Source organism: Podarcis raffonei, chromosome 1 (assembly GCF_027172205.1).
Source record: "Podarcis raffonei isolate rPodRaf1 chromosome 1, rPodRaf1.pri, whole genome shotgun sequence".
NCBI lineage: Eukaryota > Metazoa > Chordata > Lepidosauria > Squamata > Lacertidae > Podarcis > Podarcis raffonei.
Genome location: NC_070602.1, coordinates 98,092,074 through 98,116,339, shown reverse-complemented (window position 1 = coordinate 98,116,339; position 24,266 = coordinate 98,092,074). Strand labels below are relative to the sequence as shown.

Below are 24,266 nucleotides of genomic sequence, written 5' to 3'. Positions count from 1 at the left end.
TGAAGGTTAGCAAAATAATAATAAGGTCCAGCTGAATTCTAAGATTGTTGCTACAACCCTGCTGATAACAGTTTGTTATCTTCATCTCACCAATGCATGGTCATACTTTAAGATCCAAGCAGAGGAATTCATGCTTTTTCCTGTTAGCCACTGGAGTAAATAAGTGTTCAAGGGCATTATTTTGAATACTTCTATTACCTTATACAGCTAGGGGCCATATACATGTTGAAAGAAGCTTTCTTGCATTTATCCCTAGCCGGGTGAAAAAACTACATGTGCTACATGTACAATTCCACAGCCCCATCCAGCCATGGAGGTTGTAGGCACATGCCCCTTTTTAAAAAGCCACTATTCCACTGACCATTTGTTTAGTATGGAGTCTTGGGATTGAATCCAGTCATACAACCCCTCCCCCCCTCTTTTTGCTTCAGCTGCAAGTGGAGGGGAGACCACTTCCTTCTCTGATTGATGCTATTTCACCTTCTTTAAAAAGTGCTTTGCATGTGGACTCAAACTCCAATTATTTCCTTGTAGCTTTTTAATCCAAAGGATAAATGCTGATGACCTTTGCCAAGTAATCATTTATGATGTAACCATTATGTAAAGCAGTAATCTCATCTATAATGTCCTATTAAGCGCTAAGGAGAATTGTAAAACTCTCCTTGTTTCTGACCAGGTATGCACTATGTACACACTTCAGCCTATGAAGTGCTGTGCTTTGGAGTTTTCCAAAAACACTTTGTAGACATCTCTTTGCAAGTGTCCATACCTGCACATTAAGCAGACAGCGTGGGCAGTTTTTAAAGCACAGTGGTTTGTTGTTGTTGTTGTTTAGCTCCATCCTCTTTCAGCACCCCAACCCCTTTTAAAAAATAATTTTGTCCTGATAGATGGATGGACGGTACATTTCTCCTCAGCTTTCGGCAGAATGCTAAGTACTCATGTGTTCTTAGGTTATCACTCTAGGGAAGCTTATGCATTATGCCATACACAGATGTTTGTGCAAATGACTGTTCCTGTGGTGAAATAAATGGATTGAAGTCCTAAAATGTGGAATATTGATTGGGTGTACTGATGCACATGTGTGGAGTATATGATCATGTGCAATGTTCAGTTGTATTCACCCATTCAGGAAGGAAATGTGTGGGAAAAGAAGGGTTCATTTTCTTAAACTAGAGATCATTGGTTATACTGCAGAATATTGGGGCTCTGTGTTTTTCATATTATAGCTGTCATGGGGGAGACAACTTGGAATTTTTCAGATTAAAATGCAACTCCTTCTTGCTCTCTAGGCAAGATAAGCTATGACCAAAGACTGGGGGATGGGGGGGGGAGAGAGATGTACAATGTGAAGAGGAGGAAGAATTCTTAGGTAGCACAGAGGCTGGGTTAGCAGGCATTCTGCATCAATGAGATGTTTTCTCAGTTCAAACATTTCTACTGAGAGAGACTACTTAAAATGCAAGCCATTTGAGAAGTGTACATGCAGCTGGAGTTTTCTTTGAAGTTTTAACACAGCCATTTCAGCATTGCTGAAGAAACGAGCAGCTACAGTGGAAAGTTCAATGAAATGAAGTTACATTGGCTCCTCAGTGTTACCTGGATGCTGGGTTGCATTTGGCTTAGCATATTACAGGCTGCACAAACCTGCCACAGATTATTATTATTTAATTTAAAAATAGGGAATTTTGTATTCATATTGATTGTATTTCAGTGTATTTTCTGTATTTTACAAGATAAATATGGAGGATGCTAGGGGCTGAGACCCTCTTTGCTGCACTCACCAACCCCCTGCTATTCCCCCCAAGTTAACCCCATAGAGTTTCGCTTTCCCATCCCATGCAACTACTAAACTCACTTTTCACCTTCCCAACTCCATTTCTGAAGCCACTTCTCTCTCTTTTTCTGCTGCCCTGCTTTGCACACATTTTCACCTTCACCCCATGCCTTCTCCTTCTCCTTTTGCACACACCTCTTGCACACAGACCCCCCCCCAGTAACCACTTGCATCTTCCTCCTTCCACACATTGCAACCGCTAAACACCCTTTTCATCGGCCACCCGATTGTGAGGCCACCATCCCCTCTCTTCTTACTCTACTCAAACTTCTTCCTCAGTTCTTCAGCTGCCACGTGTGTGCGAGACAAAGGATGTAGAGCCCTCAAATATTCCAGAGTAATTTACTTAAATCTCTGCCATGGTTTGAAACTGCCATTTTCCTCTTAGTTCCCTCCAGCTCTGCTTTACTCAATAGCCTGCTGTTTTAAGCTACCACTTCTCCCCTCTCAGTGTCCCTTGCCTTTTCTCCCGTGCAACAGACATGGGTGTTGTGCAGCCTGCCTTCACTTTTGGTTCCCTATCCCACCCTGATGTCATGCCAATCCAGAATTGTGACTTGGCACTACAAATCCTCCAACAGTGACTATGTGATGATATACTTACATTTTTATTATAGAGATAAATAACTAAGAAAGTTTGATCAGTGAGAGAACACCAAGCCTTTTTAACTTTCTGACCTGCTTCTCTTTTATTTTATCAGAATAGCTCCAGGGATGAGTTTGTTTGACAAGACTCCACCACTGTCAGAATGGAAGAAGAGGACACATTACTGTCTGTGTCAGAAGGAGCATTCACTGTATTTACAGTCAGCAAATGCTCTACACACTTTTCAGCATTCTCCCCCGGAATCTTTAGGTTGTTTTTATGAGCGTGTGGATTACAATTCGGTAATCCCATATCTAGATGTCACATCAGAACATCCTACTAACTTGGACGCTGATTCTGCATTCCTAGCTGATGGAATATTATCACCTAGATCTCTTGAGCAGTGGCATTTGCCTCAGGCAACCAAAAAGAAAGACAGCCCCAATGGCCTTTTAAACCCAATTGGTCAAAACATCTCATTGAAAAAATCAGGAAATGAAACCTATGTTGACTCTTCTGATCATTGGAAGGAGCTATCAAGAGAAAAAAGGCAAGAAGCTTACTGGGAATCCTTATCTGTTTCCTCCTCTCAAAGCTTGAGTCAGGCTGACTTGGAAAGTTTCACCTACTTTTTCCCAGAAGATTATTTTGAAGGGAGGCGGCCTAAAGTTCAGGTCACATGGCCTACTCCAAGTGGCCTAACCTCAGCAAAAGCCTTAGCAAGCTGTCAGAAGGTTCTTGAAACCTCTCCCATTGGCTTGGCTTGTAAAGGGCTTTTGGGCACCCAGCTGGATGTGGCTATTGAAATGTGCCTTTTGGATGTACAAAGCAAGGATGACCTCACATGGGGAACATCAATGATTGCATTTCTAGAAAATTCCTGTGAAAAAAAGGTGCTGGAAAACATAACTATGTGGTTTGATTCAACAAGTGAGCTACCTGCTACACATAAAGAAATAATCAGAGCTCTCAGGTGCCCCAATCTCTGTAATGGACATGGGCAGTGCAGTAGGTGGGGATGCCAGTGCTTTGAAGGATACAATTCCCATGACTGTACAACCGCCAAAAGTGAGTAAGAAAAGAATTATGTTTGTTCGTAACCTGTGTATCTTCCTGTAGCATTTGACTTAATGGAACATCTGCAGAGAGCAATTTCCTCTTCAAACAGCTTCACTAGTTAAGACCTATGATGAATTAATAATCAGGTTTTGACCTTGACAAGCTGATCGCAATACCTGGGTGGCTGCTCTGGAGGCATGTGGGTTTGTGCACACAAGTTTACCTTGGTAAACTTGCAAAAATGGATTTGACAATTCCCTTAAACAAACTGGTTTGAGAGAAGCGATTTTCTTTCTTATCATCCCCATGCTACAAAAACAAACTCCTAAAAAAAGAGAGAGTCCCCAACACAGATGTTATACTAATTTCAGAAGGCTCAGTTGCAGGAGTGCGGGTGGGGGTGCCTTGGGGCTTCATTCTCCCCACAACTTTTTAACATCTATATCACAATATTGGGGGTGACTATCTGGAAGTGTGGACTGTGATGTCATCAGTACACAGACGACACTCTGTTCTACCTTTCTTCCCCATCTACTCACTCCATGGAGGCTGTTGAAGGAACTGATGTCTGGAGGCAAATTTGAGCTGGATCAGGACAAACAAGTGGCAGCGGCAGCCAGACAAGATAAGGATGTTGTGGGTAGGGAAACTACCTATTCTAGATGGAGGTTTGCAACTTATTCATAACCAATTGGACTCCTCCTTTTCACAAGCTCAAGCTATTTATTTTCTAACAAGCTCAGAGTTGTCAATTGCAACTTTACCTGCAGAGGATGGATCTCACCTCAGTTATCCATGCACTTGTGACATCCATGCTGGATTAATCTAATGCACTCTATGTGGGGCTACCTTTAAAGGTGGTTAGAAACATCAACTGGTGCAAAATGTCAGGTGCCAGGCAGTTGGAACATGTGACACCTACAGTCACTACACACCAGGGGTGCCAACTTGAATAAAATATTGAGGGGCAGGTAAGCCCTGCCCCACATAATCAATCACAAGACACAACATGCACACACTATTTGAATGGCAATGCCCATCAACTTTGGAGGGGGACGACCCCCTCAAATATTTTATTGGGTGAGACCAAAGGGACCTCAGCCCCTAGGAGTTGGCTCCTATGCTACACACACACACACACACACACACACACACACACACACACAAGTCCTTTATAAATTTGGCTTCAAATCAAATTAACTTGTATGACAACCAATTCTGATTGATTTTAAAAAATGTTTACAGTATTCTTTTCTTTTTAAAAATAGTTCAGTTTTGTAGGGAACTTTGGTTATCCCTTCTTCTTCTTCTTTTAATTGTTTCCTGATATTTTAACTTTCTGACATTATATTACAAAATGACCAACTAACCCTTCAAGCTTAAACACACATTTTCAGGAGAAAATCCCACTGATACCAATATAACTTGCTTCCACATTGCTATTTGTGGTTGTAGCCTGTCCACTTACATGAGATGGAGACTAGTAGCTGAGAATCAGACTGCAAAAGCAGAGGAGACTGCCAAAGGGAGTCTCTCTTCCTTCCCCCACCCCCCATTTCATTTATAAAGTGATGGCAAAATCTCCAACAAACAATGTCAAGGTAATGCACAGCAGCCATTCCAAAAGGTGAGGCTGATGGACCTGGGAAACCTTTAACATTTGCTTTTTCAGTTTTCCATAATACACCTGAGATTGCGTGTTGTTTTCTCATAAAAGGAAGCTTCATCTTAAAGATCACTCACCCAATTCACACACAGTCCTCCAGATACATATTAACCACTTGGGTGCTACAACAGAGATAAGGAAATAATAAACAGTTGCACTTACTAGAGTGATAGCCTGAACTTATGACAAATAATATTATTGTGCTCCCTTTTAAGCTGTGGTAGATGTAACATGGGAAGATATGTTGCTGCCAATATAGACATCTGAGGGTTATCTAGGCCCAGGTAAACTTTAAGTGGCAGATAATAACTGAGAAATACATATGCATACATATAAACAGAGCTTTTTTCAGCACCTGTCAGGTGGGCACTATTGTCAATATAAGAGAACAAGAGAAGTGTCCATGGTGAGGTGTCCAGCACGTTTTTCTAGAAAAACAGCACTGCATATAAACATATACTATGGGTGATGTTCAAGTGTTACTCAGAGTAAGCTCATTGAAGTTAGTGAATTTTAATCATGCTCATTACTTTCAATGTCTCTACTCTGAGTAAAAGTTAACTGAACACCACCCTTTCTCACACTCAGTCTTAATTCACTCACGCTACATACATACTTCCAAATGAAAGTGCAGGATCAGGGGATTGGAGATACAGAATTAAAAATTGCTACTTCATGAGTCCCTTTGTCCACCTTCCTTCTCTGAAGGACTGGCCTGTGTAGCAGGTTACTTGTCCAGAGTGAGCTAAGGCCACCAGGGTATTCTGCCCAGAGTAGCCTTTCCCTTGTCACCTTTGCAGCTAAATGGCCTGGAACCCAAGTACCTAAAAGTGCACCTTCCCCAGTATCAATAATCTCTGACCCTATGATCTGCGGCCTCAGTAATGGTGCTGCTTCTTAGTGAACATGTCCCATTTGTGGAATGCCCTCCTTGGTCAGGTGTGTCTGTCTCCCTCATTCTTGACCTTCAGGTTGAATTTAAAATCATTGCTCCTGGCACCCCTGAGATAATTGTTGGGTAAAATGCATTTTATAACCATTTTATTGCTGATTTTATTGTACCAGTTGCTGTAAACTGCAGGAAGAGAGTGAAAACTGGGACCATCTCTTTCAAACAGAATAGCACCAACAAATTTGTTATGTTTAAACCTACATTTTTAAAAACAACAACAGCTCAGGTCTCTTTGAATGGAGCCTCTTAGCATTATCTCTGTGTTTGTTCACAGACAAAACTCCCCCCCCCCTTAACAACCAGCTTAACCTTCTGAAAAAACACACACACAAAAAATACGCTCTTTTATGTAATAACACTACAAAAACATGCAACAAAACAATGTACTAACAGAACGATAGTTTCCTTGACTTGTATGTCAAGTGTGCATAATTATGCCTTCTGTTGAGGAATGTATACCTTGAAACCTGTGCTATAGGGAATAAAGTAATCCTCCAGTGAACCTATCAAGAAACAAAAAGGTGAAGACATTGCAAATAAGGATTGCAGAGACAACGTGAAACATAGCCTTGGTACCTGCATTTGATGAGCACAGGCAAGAAAAGCAAGCTTGAATTGGTATTGAATTATGTTTGCTCTCTGGTATTTTGTAAAAAGCCATTCCAGTGAATTGTATAAAATACCAGGTTTAAATGTATTGTCTATAACATAGTAAAAAAAGAAAGAGTTTCATCAGAACATAAGAAGAGCTCTGCTGGATCAGGCCCAGTGACCTATCTAGTGCAGCATCCTGTTCTCAGAGTAGCCAGCCAGATGCCTATGGGATGCCCCAAAGCATCATCTGAGTTGAGATAGTTTTCTAGTTCCAATGTATCTTTCTGCTTAAAATATAGAAAAAAACAATTCTGTGTATTTCAATGAATTTCTTCAAGAAAAGGAAATAGGGGTTACATAAGAACTGTCTTCTTAGATGAGACTGGTGGTTTATCTAGATCAGAGTTACCCCTTCGACTGTGGCTGAACAGTCTGGGACATGGATGGAGAACTTACAGCCCTCCAGAGGTTGCTAGACTACAACTTCCATAATTCCAGAGCACTGGTCATGCTGGCAGGATAGGTGGGAATTGGACTCTATCAACATCTGGAGGACCAGAGGTTCCTCAGCAGTGATCTAGGGAGATCCATAAACAGGGAGAGGTAGTGACAGACACCCCTGCAGCTTATCCCCAGGGTGTACTTGAAGGAAGTACATCTGTAAATGTGGAGGCTGTCCTTCTGACAAAACTCTGAGTACAGTCATACCTCATGTTGCATTAGGTTCATATTGCGTCTTTTCAGCTTGTGAACGTGGCAAACCTGGAAGTGTATACTTCTCGGTTCCGCTGCATGCGCAGAAGCATTCTGCACACTTTGCACATGCGCAGAAGCTCTCTATCGCTCTCCGCACTTGCGCAGAAGCACCGCTCTAGTTGTGGACTTTTCAGGGTGCAAACGGCACCCTGGAACAGATCGTGTCCGCAACTAGAGGTACCACTGTAACTTGTAGACAGATCTAATACTATATTATCATATTTTCTTTTCTGTTTATTTTTATACTGCTCCTTTTAAAAGCTATTGATGCTAGCTGCCACCACAAGATCTTTTGGTGGTGAATTCAGTCAGGGTTGACAGGTTCAGGGCAAGATGCACAAATGGGGATGAATGCTTATTCTATAATTACACATTTCTGAAAAAGTTACGAGAACACTCAGAGATATTTGCCGGTACCTACGACCAAAAGAAAACCTGGAATATTATAATGCATGGTCCCCAGAGTGCAGCAAGATGCACATTTGTTAGGCAAAGCGACATGTCTTTACCTAGGCAAAGTCACCTGGTTGTTTGTCCAAAGGTGCTAGCAGTGTGGATTAAAGAGGGTCCTCCCCCCCGAGAGCTGGTTGTTCAATGCCCCTGATTTTAAAGAACACCTTATTTATGGGTGTCACATATTTAGTTGACAATAGTCAGATAGCACTTAAGGACATTCAAGTAAATCTGAGAAGGATGTGGTTGTGCCGTTAGGTTCCTTCATTCATCTTCCATGTGTTCAAGGTTCAGCCAAACACAATAGGCACCTTGTTGTAGACATTGTGGACACTGAGGGAGTAGGGTCAGTGGCATGTGAAAATGAAGGGGAAGTGCTAGCAGCGTGGTCCTACTTCCCTTTATCCACATGTACCTGGTCCAACTGAATAGCTCATGATCAGGACTAGTATTCTTCTGCAGCCTAGGTGTTTTCTAACAGCAGCTTGACTGGGTGGTTCATAAATATACCCAGTATTTGAAACTCTTTCATTTGCTGGTGGTGCAGTTGGCAGAAATCAGAGGTTGGTTTTATGAGGGGTTTTGTGTTTTGTTTTGTTTTTTGTTTAATGATATTACTTCTTGTTTCCAAACACATGAGAATAGATCCACATTTTATGTCAAAGCAAGACCTAGTAATTTAAACAGAACAGCGGGTTTCCCCGAGGAAAGCAATGGGACATCAACAATTTAAAAATCTTTTTGGACCCGTAACCTGAAATCACCGGACAAACAAAAATGTGGATGGGCCCGTAATCACATTTGAATGCTCTAGAACTAAAATGTAGATTGTACCAACCCTTAAATACTCACAACTCAATGCAAAATTGTCCAGGTGGCCAGATTTATAATTATCATCAAACTGATATGGAAATTTAGAGACGAAAAGCAGTTACAAAATTTGGCAATACTCCAGGAAAATGTCACCCTTTAATGCTCCTTTCTAGTGTCATTAAAAGAAAAAAAACTCCCAACACCTGTAGAAGGTGCTTAAAATGTCATTACCTACTGTAATTAAATGGAGAATTCAATTATCATGGATAACAAATCAGGCTGGCCTGCAATTTGTGTACACTGACCATGGTAGCTTTTTTAAAAAAAAAAAATCATAACCAACAAGCACAACTTAGGAAGTTATATAGAGCTTCTGTAATACTCTGGGGAGCAATCGCAAAATAAAAGGTAATGAGGAGTAATAAGGACAAATTAGTTTCACTATGGTAATGACAGTTTAAGAGCTTTCTGGGTGTGAATTTCAATTCCACTGTGGAATGTCCAGGAAAGAAGAGGCATCACAGGCAAAAAAAAAAAAAAAGTAAAAAAAAAGTCAGAGTTATTAAATGTTTCATTTGCATCCTTTTCTTACTTTGATACATTACTTTACCTTGGGCTACTTAGTTCTCAAATCTATATTAGTGAAATCTTCCCCTACTTGGAATGCAAATATATCCATAAATTTACTATTTCTATGCTTGGAAAATATATATCCAACTGAATGTACATATTTTGGAGCCAAACCATATCCCCTATAGCAGTAGTTATATGAGTTGTGCTTAAAAAAAGATTTTAAAAGAATATTAACCATTTTCCATGTTATCCTTCTAAGAACAGACTGGATTCAGTTCTTATATTGCATCTTAGATTAGAGGATATTAATTTAAAACAAGTAAAAACATTAAGGCTGCAATGCTATACACACTTACCTGGGAATAAGGCCCACTGAACTGAATGGAGCTTTCTTTTGAATATATCTTTTCAGGATAGCATGTTTCATAATCCCATTGGATTCAGCTAGCACCACAGACATGCAGAAAGTTTGGACTGAAGGCTTTATGTAGAATCATAAAACAGATGGTAGACAAGACTGAAGGAAGATTGCTTTCTCTTCTCAGGATGTGGATAGGGGAGAATTTAACAAAATAAAACAAAACTTACAATGAGAGCCATGTGCAATGTGACTTGGAGAATGGGCCAGGGCCAAATGTAGGTTTGACCCATCAGTGATGAATGAAATGTGTCTTTATTGTTAATACTTAGGCAGTGTACGCAAGTGAAGCATTTCACAAAACTTTTGTTGTTGTTTTTTAAAGAAATATTTATTAAAGTTTTATAAAAACATAAATACAAAAACATATAATAAAAGAAAAAAGAAAAATAAAGATAAAAGCACAGAAAAAATAAGAAAAATTAAAAACAATTCCATTTTTCATAGCTTAAAACTCATTTGCTTGTTTCTTTGACCTCCTCACACCTCCCCTTCTTGTATTCCCATTTGAATAATCAAATCAGCAAATCCTTACCCTCTTTCATTTATCTTAGCTCTATATCTTAACATTTTATAACTCTGTATTTTCATCCATTATCAATTCATTTTTGCGTATTCTTATTAACTTTGTTGCTAATACCACTTATTTCCAATCCAACATCATTTTAACATTCATTAATTTTACAGTGTTTCTGCAAATAATCTTTAAATTTCTTCCAATCTTCTTCCACCAACTCTTCTCCCAGGTCTCGGATTCTGCCAGTCATTTCCGCCAATTCCATAAAGTCCATCACTTTCATCTGCCACTCTTCCAGGGTGGGTAGATCTTGTGTCTTCCAATACTTTGCATTGCATTCTTTGCATTCTTGCTGCTGTTGTTGCATACATAAAAAACGTTCTATCCTTCTTTGGCACCAATTGGCCGACTATGCCCAGGAGAAAGGCCTCTGGCTTCTTCAGAAAAGTATATTTAAATACCTTTTTCATTTCATTGTAGATCATCTCCCAGAAAACCTTAATCTTTGGGCACGTCCACCAAAGGTGAAAGAATGTACCTTCATTCTCTTTACATTTCCAACATTTGTTATCGGGCAGATGATATATTTTTGCAAGCTTGACTGGTGTCATGTACCACCTATATATCATTTTCATAATATTCTCTCTCAAGGCATTACATGCCGTAAATTTCATACCGGTGGTCCACAACTGTTCCCAGTCAGCAAACATAATGTTATGTCCAACATCTTGTGCCCATTTAATCATAGCAGATTTAACCGTTTCATCCTGAGTATTCCATTTAAACAGCAAGTTATACATTCTTGAAAGTATCTTAGTTTTGGGATCTAACAGTTCTGTTTCCAATTTTGATTTTTCCACCTGGAAGCCATTTTTTTTGTCCAAATTATAGGCCTCTCTTATTTGATAATAATGAAGCCAGTCTCGCACTTTATCTTTTAATTTCTCGAAACTCTGCAATTTCAATTTATCTCCTTCTTGTTCCACTATTTCCCAATATTTCGGCCATTTGGCCTCCATATTGAACTTTTTCTGAGCCTTCGCTTCCATTGGTGACAACCACCTTGGGGTTTTATTTTCCAGTAAGTCTTTGTATCTTATCCAGACATTAAACAATGCTTTCCTGACAATATGGTTTTTAAATGCTTTATGTGCTTTCACCTTGTCATACCACAAATATGCATGCCACCCAAAAACATTATTAAAACCTTCTAAGTCCAAAATGTCCATGTTCTCAAGAAGCAGCCAGTCTTTCAACCAGCAGAATGCTGCTGATTCATAGTAAAGTTTAAGGTCTGGCAGGGCAAATCCGCCTCTTTCCTTTGCATCAGTTAATATTTTAAATTTTATTCTGGGCTTCTTGCCCTGCCAGACAAATCTAGAAATATCTCTCTGCCACTTCTTGAAACAGTCCATCTTGTCCAAAATTTGCAATGATTAAAATAAAAATAACATTTTTGGCAATACATTCATCTTTATAGATGCAATTCAACCCAACAAGGAAAGCTTCAAATTTGTCCATATTTCTAAGTCTTTTTTCACTTCTGTCCAACATTTCTCATAGTTATCTTTAAATAAGTTTAAGTTCTTAGCAGTCATATTAACCCCCAAATATTTAACTTTCTTAGCTAATGTTAAACCAGTCTCCTTCTGAAACCTCTCTTTCTCAATCGGTGTTAAGTTTTTCTCAAGAACTTTAGTTTTTGACTTGTTCAATTTAAATCCTGCCACATGACCAAATTCTTGAATCAGTTCTAATACTCTCTTCGTACTGGATTCTGGCTCCTGTAACGTCAAAACTAGGTCATCTGCAAAAGCTTTCAATTTATATTGTTTGGCTCCGACCTGAATACCTTGAATCAGACGGTCCCTTCTAATCATATTTAACAGAACCTCCAGGACTGAAATAAAAAGTAATGGGGAAATTGGGCAGCCTTGTTGTGTCCCTTTCTCTATCTTAAATTCCTCTGTCATCACATTATTGACTATTAGCTTAGCCTTTTGTTCTGAATAAATTGCACTTATACCATTTACAAACCCTTGATCCACCCCCATCCCCCGAAGATTTTTCTTCATAAAATTCCAAGAAATATTGTCAAAGGCTTTCTCCGCATCTATAAAAATTAGAACTGCTTTAGTATTAATGTTCACTTGCAACTTCTCCAATATGTTAATTATGTTCCTCGTGTTGTCAGACAAGTGTCTACCTGGGAGAAAGCCAGCTTGGTCCTTATGTATCTCTTCCACTAATACTTTTTTAGTCTATTAGCCAAAATATCAGCAAAAATTTTGTAATCCACATTAAGCAGGGATATGGGGCGGCATTTCACAAAACTTTTGAGCTCCAATTCCACTTTGTAATGGAAGGGATCAGGCACATCAGTTCATCCTGAACTGAACAAGACAGATTCTTAAAATCATGTATTGTTGCTTTGCCACCTATGTTCTGTGGAGTCATTAAGTGATAACACCTTGTGGAAGCAAGCCAAGATAAGAACAATCACGATCCTGGAAAAGTCACTCAAAGATAGATGTGTATACCCATGCAGGACATAGAGTTGGTGTTGGGAATTTGGCAGATAGACAGAACCACCTTGATAATTGCGCCCAAGGTCTCACCTGATATTGACTGCCTATGAAAATATATTTTATGCATATTTCCTCCCATTATTGTATCCATATTTCCTCTCATTATTTATGCATACATACATACATACACACACACACACACACACACACACACACACATATTAAGTTACAGAAAGGTAGCCGTGTTGGTCTGCCATAGTCAAAACAAAAAATTTTTTTCCTTCCAGTAGCACCTTAAAGACCAACTAAGTTAGTTCTTGGTATGAGCTTTCGTGTGCATGCACACTTCTTCAGATACACAAATTTTTTGTTTTGACACAAATTAAGCTCTTTGTGGAATGAAACTAACCAATGCTAATACCAGTCTGAGTACCCTACATTATGTAAGGCAATGGGATGCCCTTTTCCTTGATTTGTTTTGCCTATTTACTCATATACATTTTTGTTTATTTCTCTTTATTTCCCCCTTTTTGTTCCCCCACCCCCTTAAAGAACCAACTACTCTTCAGTTATTGGCATGGAAGGGATTACAAGTATAGGGGTGGGTTGCAGGGGAAAGTGAACATTCAGGAATACGTTACTACTAATAGTATTTTAAAAAATAGACAGACATAGTGGTGTGCTATGCTATATACAGAAATGACTTGGAGCCACTTTGCATGCTGTAAAACTCCCATGCTGCATTGTGGTCAAATAATGTATCGGACATAAATGGAGCACGGCAGTGGGACCTACAATGTTACAGTGAATTCCCATCCTAAATATTTTGTGTATTGTACAGTGGTACCTCAGGTTACATACGCTTCAGGTTACAGGCGCTTCAGTTTGCAGACTCCGCTAACCCAGAAATAGTACCTCGGGTTAAGAACTTTGCTTTAGGATGAGAACAGAAATCGTGCTCCAGCGGCACAGCAGCAGCAGGAGGCCACATTAGCTAAAGTGGTGCTTCAGGTTAAGAACAGTTTCAGGTTAAGAACGGACCTCTGGAACGAATTAAGTACTTAACCCGAGATACCAGTGTATACCATACCAGTACTGCATATAGCATTAAAAGCAGGAGTTTGTAGTCCCCATTGTTTGGTCTGTGATTATAGACATCTGCCTCTGTTCCTAGAGCTGGCAAAACGTGAACATTTTGAAAAACAAAGAAAAACATCAATAGTGCCCTAGTTTCTATTGTTTTAGCTTCCATTACTTTCCATCCAAAGCACAAATCTGGCTGGATTGTAGCAGGTCTATTAGCTTGATAGATACAAAAGTCAATAGAAACTAAATTTAGAAAGGATATCAAATCTTTATCATAAGGGACCTGGGAGGCTGCATGGCTGTTGATCTATATTGTACCACCGCAAATCAAATAAGGGAGATTAGTCCTTTTGGTGATTAGTTTATTTGCTTTAATGCAAAGCAGTGAAAACAATTCTGTGAAACAAGCAGTTGGGAAAAAAGTCTTATTTTTAAGGCATCTAGGATTAACTAACACATGGCTTCACAAAAGAACGTGCTCTGATTTTAAGTGGCAAAACCATTCTCTTAAAAATACTATGTGCAGGCATGAAAAAGGAATTCAAACCTAGTGGGCTGAAAACACTGTAAAGGGAACATCCTCCTCTCCACCCCCTGCAATTCAAAATCGTCCTTTTAAAACATAAACACATTACCTGCCCAAACAATTTCAAAACAGCAACCATTCATAATAAATATTTGTTTGTAGATAATGAGATCATTTGTGTTTTAAATTATTCACAGTGAGCCATTTGTCCTGCATCAGTGTGCACACACAGTCCCTGCATGTAAATAATAATTCACTTAAGTAGCTTAAAGTGACAGGAACTAAACATGGGTTCTTTAGTGCAGGGAGTTTTTCCTGTTGTTTCATACACTGGCAATTATCCATGAGCATGTTTTTCTTAAAGCACCACACTGTCTTCTAGTCAGGCATAGTAAATCAACTGTCACCTGTCTACTCAGCCTCCAGATTTTCCTAACGCCTCTCTTGCCTTGGCCTGTTGCAGGTCTTTTCTTGGAGCCCAGCTAGGGAGCCGTATACAACCCTGTTAAATAAACATATTGCTTTACCAACAGCTATGAATAATCAATAAAATAGGGACGTGGGTGGCACTGTGAGTTAAACCACAGAGCCTAGGACTTGCTGATCAGAAGGTCGGCGGTTTGAATCCCCGCAACGGGGTGAGCTCCCGTTGTTCGGTCCCTGCTTCTGCCAACCCAGCATTTCGAAAGCACGTCTAAGTGCAAGTAGATAAGTAGGTACCGCTCCGGCGGGAAGGTAAAAGGCATTTCCGTGCGCTGCTCTGGTTCGCCAGAAGCGGCTTAGTCATGCTGGCCACATGACCCGGAAGCTGTACGCCGGCTCCCTCGGCCAATAAAACGAGATGAGCACCGCAACCCCAGAGTCGGCCACAACTGGACCTAATGGTCAGGTGTCCCTTTACCTTTACCTTTATGAATAATCAAGGTTCAATATGCAACAGAGATAACCTGTTTTGCAAAGCATTAATTTTAGAATTCTCATGTCCCCACCATTTACTACAGAGGCGGGGAACATCTGGCCTGCAGGCATCTTTGACTGCCTGGGCATCCAGTTTGTTTCCCTAAAACTACATCCACCTGCCTATCAGCTGATGTCACTGGCGATGTCAGCCAATTGGCTAGGGGACAGCCTTTAATCCTGCTTAGGCTGTATCACCCTGTTCCCAAAAGAAATCTCCCTGCTTTTCCTTTTAAACTTAATGTCACTGCGATCTTCAAGGGGCGGGAGACTCCCAAGCACTTTAGAAAGCATCCCCTGAAGACAGGAAGTCTGAAAATGGCTACTGTAAAAATAGAAGCAGGAAGTAGTAGTAGTGGGAAGGAACCAAAGTGCTCCTTCGACGTTTCATATAGCAAAGCCATTTAAGAGGACACAAGAAGGAAAATGAAACCAGGAAGAGAGCTGAAGTTTTGAAGCTCAAGACTTCAGCAGTTAATCTGTTGAATGGTTGTTAACAGTATGTTACAGACGGGGCAGATGCAATCTGAACGGCAAGTGTACGAATAAGGCAGCTCAGCCAGAATTTCGGGTCAAGGGTTTTGATGCACTACCTGTAACAGGGCAGCTTTATGGGCAGCAAAGAACATAAATAGAGTACAAAGTGCCAGTTTGAAGCACTCCATGGGATGAATTTACCAAACATAAAGTTGTTTTTCAACTGTAAATGGCTTGCCAAGACAGCTTATCATAATGATGAATTTGCAGGTGTAGTCTGTGATTTGTGCACCATGGGAAGTTCTTTTGACATCAAGAGATAAAGAACGGCATGATGCCAACTTTGCTAGCACCACCGTGGCATTAAAGGCATTAAAGAGCATAGTGAATGAGTTGATCCAAGAGTAGCAGGGGATGCACTTTGAAAAGGCCAGGTAGAAATGCATACATAGGAACCAAGATGCAGAAGATTAATTTTCAGTCGTCAGCTGTAGAATTAGAGGAAGAGAGTCAAGTACACATCTTGAAACAAGTAAGTTTGCTTATAGATTATGCCAAAGTCATCTTTCTGGGTCATTGTGGAAAGAGGAAAAGGTAAAGGTACCCCTGACCATTAGGTCCAGTCGTGGACGACTCTGGGGTTGCCCGCTCATATCGCTCTGTAGGCCAAGGGAGCCGCAGACAGCTTCCGGGTCATGTGGCCAGCATGACTAAGCAGCTTCTGAAGAACCAGAGCAGCGCACAGAAATACCATTTACCTTCCTGCTGGAGCAGTGCCTTTTTATCTACCGTACTTGTACTTGATGTGCTTTCGAACTGCTAGGTTGGCAGAAGCTGGGACCGAGCAACGGGAGCTCACCCCGTCATGGGGATTCGAACTGCTGACCTTCTGATTAGCAAGTCCTAGGCTCTGTGGTTTAGACCACAGGGCCACCTGCATCCCAGGAAAGGAGGAAAGCCCCTTGTAATTCTGGCCTTACAGTCTACCCAGCTCTAAGGGACCTGGAGTGGAGACTGGAGCAGCCTTTGCTAGCCTGGTGCCTTCTGGGTATTCAGGACTACAACTCCCATCAGCCCCAACCATCCCAGCCATGCTAAGTATACCAGGCCAAAAGCCAAGTGAAGCTCCTGGAAACTTGCCATTGCCCCAGTCAATGATTGTGGGATTAGAATGCAGAGTCCAGGAGTCCAAAGGGCTTCTGGGAAAGAAAAGGAAGTAAACCTTGTGACAGCTGCTGGAAGTGGGGACACTAGAGGAGAAACCAGCCACTGTCATTGGTCTGTCCCAGAGGAAACAGCTGCTTCAGCAGGGCAGTATATTTTATTTTTTTCTTCCATCACAGTCTCCCCTTGCTTTTTCTAGCAGAGAATCTTGGCTGAGTTGTTTGTCTGTTTTTTGCCAGGGTTGCCATCTGCTGAATTGACCCCAAACCACTTCTGAAATATATACTGTGATCATGCTAGAATAAGGACTGCTGAGATATAAACTGCTTTGAGCTCTTAGGAAGTAAAGCACCATGTGAACACCAAAGGCTCAATCAAATCCACACAGCTGGTATGTGAGGAATGATCCTTGTAGGACATAACAGAGTTCTGTTCCTTGTCCTCTTCCACCTTGCTGGGCATGCCCCTTCAATTTGAATTCCTTGACAGAGCAGAGAGGGGTTGACTGGCCAAGGATAATGGAGGCCTTCCATCCCTTTAAACAGCCAGTCACAGTGGGTGAGTACATGCATTCCACAGTGGGAGGGGAATGGAAGCAGGACTCTGTTATGTAAACAGCAGGAATGGGAAACCCATAGCCCTCCAAATGCTCTCAGACACCATCAGACCCACCATGGTCAATGATCAGGGATTATGGGAGTTGTAATACAGAAGCATCTAGTAAACCCTAGATTCCCCAACCCCTGCTTCATAGGCTCTCTCTCCATTTTAAATATTCCTAATAGTATTCCTGAGCTGCCGTCTCTGCTGCTAAGGGGACTGTGCATAATAAGCAGCAAGCAAGGCATTCCCTTTTACACACTCTTTTTCTTTTCTTTTTTTACACACAGTTTAATTGCTATTTGTCCTTTTAATGTGATTATACACATTAATGTGTCAACAAAATTCTGCACCATTTCATTAAAGATGACATGAAAGTTGAGGAACCTCAAATTTATCTATCCACATTTAAGGGGGAAAAATGCCATCAACACACTTAAGGTCAAGCACTGTTCCTGGGACAACTGGGTAGTATGACCTGAAACAACAGAGTTCAGTACTCCCTGCCCACCCTGTAATGTAGCAATTAGAACATTAACTGAAATACTATGTCAGATTTGCTTACAGTATATTACACTACAAGTCCAGCAATAGCTGATTTTCCTTTCCTGTTGGTGCAGTCTTTAAAAGACACCTATAGGGTGGTTAAAGGTAAAGGTAAAGGGACCCCTGACCATTAGGTCCAGTCGTGACCAAGTCTGGTGTTGTGGTGCTCATCTCGCTTTATTGGCCGAGGGAGCCGACGTACAGCTTCCGGGTCATGTGGCCAGCATGCCTAAGCCGTTTCTGGCAAACCAGAGCAGCACATGAAAATGCCGTTTACCTTCCCGCCACAGCGGTACCTATTTATCTACTTGCACTTTTACGTGCTTTCGAGCTGCTAGGTTGGCAGGAGCAGGGACCAAGCAACTGGAGCTCACCCCGTCACGGGGATTTGAATCGCCAACCTTCGGATCGGCAAGTCCTAGGCTCTGTGGTTTAACCCACAGCACCACCCGCATCCGTTATAGGGTGGTTAGAAGCATGGAATAGAGGTTTCACATCTCCTTAAATATTGTGTGGGTGAGGGAAAGTTGGTAGGCACAGAGTACGCATGGAAAGGAAGCTGGATGAGTGATATTCCTTCTTATGCACAGCTGGAGCTCTCTCCTCCCTTGCCATCCTAAGCCTCTATAGTTCATTTCTCTGATTTCTCAGGTACGTAGTTGTAATTATGCAGATACCTCTGGTCCATGAGCATAATAAGACTCAGATGAACGTCTGGGACATGGGTGGGGAACCTTCTTCATCTCAAGGGCTGCATTCTCTCACAGTCAACCTTCCAGGGTCCACATGCAAGTGGTGGGTGGAATAGACACAAAGATGGGTGGAGCAATGGGTGTGATTCATACCTTTTTCTTTCTTTCTTTTTACACAGTAGAATACATTCCACCCATACAAAAGTCAGTGGTTTATACACACCCACCCACCCACCTCTCCATCAGGGAAAGTGAGAGGTATTATGACGGAGCAAGGACACATTGCAAACACTCTAGGAGGGTGCAAAGCATGACCTGTTGATCTGCTGGGAGTTCTAAGGGCCCAGAGAGCTGCATTTGGCACCTCACTCACCTGAACTTCCCCACCCATGGAATAGAGGAAACAGGTTGTAGGTGGAATCCAAATGTCAGAACGGTTTTTAAAAACAATGGGTGTGTTTTTCACAAAACAATGCTTATCAGCAGAACCTGTTCCAAATAGGCATGGGATGGGGTGTTCTGTACAGCTCTGCTTTCCACTACACTAACAACAACAATTCTCAATTAATTGTACATTATGATCATTTCAATACATGTTGAAAACATGCCTAGGAATGAAAAGTAGGGACCTGGTGCATTTCTAGTGCACTTCACATATGGCAATGCCTGTGCTTGAAAACAATCATATTCCCTAGAACAATGGGAGAAGGTCATTACAGAGGGCAACATCCCTGAGACTGTGAAGGCTGCAAAGCACAGGTTTCAGAAGGATCCAACTGGCATGAGGGTTCATTATACAAGCAGGCATCACTCTTAGACTGTTGACCCCAACCAGTCTCAACAGGCTACCAGAACAATTGCAAGAACTCTTAAACAGACCCTACTGTCACAGTACGTAGAAAATGTTTTATTGAAGCTCCAGTTCTGCAGTGCACTCACAGGCTAAAGATGCTCCCCTAATTTGTTAGGAAAGGCTTTATAGACTCCAAAATGTAGCAGGGTCACATCCCACTAGAACATGCTTTTCTGCTTTCTGAAGAAACCATTGGAGCAGAGAGAGTGAAGGCTGCATTTTAGCATTCAGCCGATACCAAGGTGTCTGCATTCATCACTTTTGACCAGAGTGCAGAAATCCACCAGGTTCCAATTTAAGTTGGAAACACCTGTTGCTACGTACTCAGTCTGTACTTATTACTGCAGGATGCCTTCCACGTGCACCACAGTACTGGTAGAATAGATTTGTTGCTCCGGCCTTGATATCTGAAATATTTTACGTATTTGTATGGCCTACTGAAAAACATATGCATACATATATAAATATCTTGTATGAGATATGACATAGGCAGTAGAAATATAAACAATACAAATATAAAAGCACATGAAACCCAGTACAAGCACACAGGGGCGTAGTGTGGGGGACCTGGGGGGTTGCCCCTCTCCTTGGCTGGGGAGCACCATGTGAGGATGTTGCCAAGGCAGCATTCTTGTGGGCCCAGCGGGCTCCCTCTGTGCCCCACCACCCTCAGGGCACACCCTGCAAGCCCAACCCAGGTGGCAGGAGCATATACTCTGCTGCTGAAAACACAGTAACATAAAAACAGTGTCAGCACTGGGATAAAACAGAACAAAAAGAGGGGTCTCTGATGTAAGAAATTAAAGCAAAATATGAACCTGATACTTTGCAAGAAGGCCCCAGCAACACAAACTATGATGCTGCTGCAATGCAGTTTTTATAAATTAAAAGGCTTGAAAGAATAAAAAGGTTTTTGTCTGGCACCTAAAGGCATTAATCAAGATGCTAAGATAATCTTTTCCAGGGAGGACATTATTTAAGGGTCACTGAAACGACCCTTTCCCTGATCACCATCTTTCTCATTTCATTAGGTGCAGGTACATGTGGCAGAAAGCAACTTTCAGGCAAAATAGTCACAACTCATTTAGGGCTTTAAAGGTATGGCCAACCTTTTGAGTTTGGCCTGGTAATGAATTGGAGGCCAACATAGCATTGGCCCTTATTAATAATTTAGTTGTTATATTTTGGACCAGCAGCTGAAGTTTCTGGACAGGGTTCTAAGACAGCCCCATTCATAGGCCATTGAAATAATTAATGGAGGAAGTCACCAGAACATGGATAACTGTCAGAAGACTATTTCTGTCAAGATATGGGTGTATTTGATTGACCATCCAGAGCTGCTTAAAAGTCACTTAGACCTCAATTTCAACTGACAATGCTAACTCTAGGACCACTTCCTGTCAAACAAACCCCTCCCGCCAACAGTGTTTTTGTATTGTCTGGACTACATCTTAGCTTATTGACCTTCATCCAGTCCACTGGTTTAAAATGCCCACTGTTTTTCCTTGATCAGATGAAAAGGAGGTGTGGAGTCTGGTTTCATCTGCATACCGGTCACACCTCAGCCCACATCCCTAGTTGACTTCGTCCAGCAGCTTTGTGTAGATGTTGGCTAGCATGGAAGATGAAATAGAGCCTTGACGAATCATATATCATAAACACCAAGGGGGACCCAGGATTTCCCTGTATGCTTCTGAAGACAATCCATTTAAACAGAGTGTATACAGGAAGCAGGGTGGTATATAACTGCCAAGTGGAGTGTTAACCATGAGATTTTAATGTTGATTTTAAAAATTGTGCCTTTTTAAGCACCAGCTTCTGGAATTGACTAGCCAGGTGAGAGCAGAACCAATGTACAGTAGTACCTCGGGTTAAGTAACCTGAAGCGTATGTAACCCGAGGTACCACTGTAATGCAATACCTCCAAAGCCTAACCCAGACAACCTATTTACGTACTAAAAACTGCTGAAAGGTTAACAGGATCAGCAGGGTAACAACTACCACCCACTCAAACACGTTGTCTGGGAAGGGGATGTTTGCAACCAGTCAATAGTAGTTCATCATGCTTTACAGATATAACTCAGTGGGACCTAACACTACAAGCTGTGGCTGACTGTGATTTTTAAATTCCAAAAACTTGGAAATTCTAGAGGGAATAGTAGGCAGTGCTATTAAAACCTCATGAAAAACATAATGAAGCCTTTATTTTTATGCGCTACCCATCATTTATCAAAACTGCTCATCCTGCCTTCCTAATAGTGTTGTGTATTACACGACTACTGAACTAGCTGATGAATGCTGATAAGCAGGAAACTGGCTCTTTGTAAATACAATATTGTTGTTTAATGACGCTGTTAATACTACTGATGGCTCTTAAAAAACAACAGCAGAAAACAAGGGAAACAAAAGAAGTGCTTTGCTGTGGTAGAGCACATTCATGTTGCTTCTTGGATCTATTTATCCCATGTGGGGAATTCTTACTCCTTCATTAAGATGACTAGCCAGTCAGGTGGGCTTACAAGAGGACATCTAGGAAGCAGCTAGTACTTGCAAAAGGGGTACTATTAAATGTTTAAGGCATCAATCCTAGACCAACTTACCTGGGAATATGGATGGAAGGATCTGCCAATGTTGGTATTCTCAGTTTATCTTTTTTCAACTCTTTGTTCTTCACATTTTGCAGCAATTTGCATTCTTCAAAAAAATCTCATGGAAATTCATTGGCATTTTTTGGGTGAATTTCTCCTAATTTTCATATGATGTTTTGATTTAGTACTACCTTTGCAAGCAGATTTCCCTAATATAATTAATGTTTGTATGTTAATTTTCATCAGTATCTTATTTTTTTATTAAAACTTTCCCCTAATATATGCATTTTTTTGAAACATTGTTTGGTTGAAAAATTGCATTGCAAAATTCTGACAAGTGTGGATTACTGAGGATTGTTGTGTTTCAGTTTGAATATTATTTTGGAAAGTGCACATTCAGTTTAAATCTGCTCCAAGCCGAATTTCTTCTCCACCACTAGCTGGCAGTAAGCCCCACTGAACTCCATCGGATTTACTTCTGAGTAGACATTTCAAGGTCAAGGTACCCCTGCTCGTACGGGCCAGTCTTGACAGACTCTGGGGTTGTGCGCCCATCTCACTTAAGAGGCCAGGGGCCAGCGCTGTCCGGAGACACTTCCGGGTCACGTGGCCAGCGTGACAAAGCTGCATCTGGCGAGCCAGCGCAGCACACGGAAACGTCGTTTACCTTCCCGCCAGTAAGCGGTCCCTATTTATCTACTTGCACCTGGGGGTGCTTTCGAACTGCTAGGTTGGCAGGCGCTGGGACCGAGCAACGGGAGCGCACCCCGCCGCGGGGATTCGAACCGCCGACCTTTCGATCGGCAAGCCCTAGGCGCTGAGGCTTTTACCCACAACGCCACCCGCGTCCCTGAGTAGACATTTAGAGATGCTCAAAGATACAATCATTCATCTGTTTGTTTGTTTGTTTTTACAAGGGAAGGAAGGTATACATACGTGCTTCGAATATATCAATGATTTAGATTGTAGTCCTCAACATACTAATAAATTAGCACATTCAACAATGTAGATCTTTCTGAAATAATAGGATTGCACAGTCAATGAAATTGCATCCACTCAATCTGCTGAAGTCTGTCCTTGCATGCAGGGGAAGTCTCTAACTCACAGAGGGGTTTGAGACCCATCAGCTACCCTCACCTGGTTCAGCTGGTCAGTCTAAGCCATTTCCCGGGATGTGGCCTCTGTCACATGCTGACAGCTTCTAGGAGCCACAGGTGAGAGTTGAGTGCAGTGTGGGGACCAAAGGTAGACAAACTACCCCGAAGGAGGACAACAAGTCCCTCACCCCTCCTCTAACATCCCATACATCCCGATGAGAAAGAACAAATGAGAAAATCCTGCCTTCACAAATATGAAGCAGATATGCAATATCATTTATTTTATTTTGCAGTATGAAACTAATAGCATTTTTGTGTGTGTGTGCAATCCTGCAAGACTTCATTTTGAATTTATTAGTAGCTGCTAGAATGACCTTTGCCAAAACCTGGAAGGCTCACACAGCTTCCCATCAAAATCACAACAGTTACAGAAGGTAGAGGCGCAATGCATTTTGTTAGGGTGACAGGTTATGAAAGGGCTCCTACTAAATTCACAACATTAAAGCTGCAATCCTACACACACTTACCTGGAGGCAAGGCCCGGTGCAGTCGGCAAGGGCTTACTTCTGAGTATAGGACTATATTGCATAAAAGCCTCGATATCCAGCTAAATCATATATAATAAATCAACCACCAGTAAGTGATAAAGACTTTAAAAAATCACATCCATGTATCATTTGATTTTGATAACAGTTTGAATTTAGAAATTAATGTGTAATATGTTTATAGTCAAGGTGTTAAAGTAGAAGGGAAACTCCCTATAGGAATAACTTGAATAATTGTTATAATAGTTCTGCAATAGTCACAATGTTGATTTTAAAAAAGAAAAAATATTTTTATTTTTATTTAAAGCATGCTCCAAGATCTGTGCTGGTTATACTCCTGTGAAAATATATACAACAGGATTTTTAAAAAATGAACAAAAAAA

General features: G+C 41.2%; 1 protein-coding gene across 1 annotated transcript in view; it reads left to right on the top strand.

Moving 5' to 3' along the window:
• Window positions 1–24,266, top strand: part of LOC128422168 (von Willebrand factor D and EGF domain-containing protein-like) — a 205,846-nt gene that overhangs the window by 82,807 nt on the left and 98,773 nt on the right. The window contains exon 12 of the mRNA XM_053405830.1: window positions 2,539–3,491. Within this exon, the coding sequence (XP_053261805.1) occupies window positions 2,539–3,491 (953 nt within the window). The remainder of the gene's footprint in view (window positions 1–2,538; window positions 3,492–24,266) is intronic.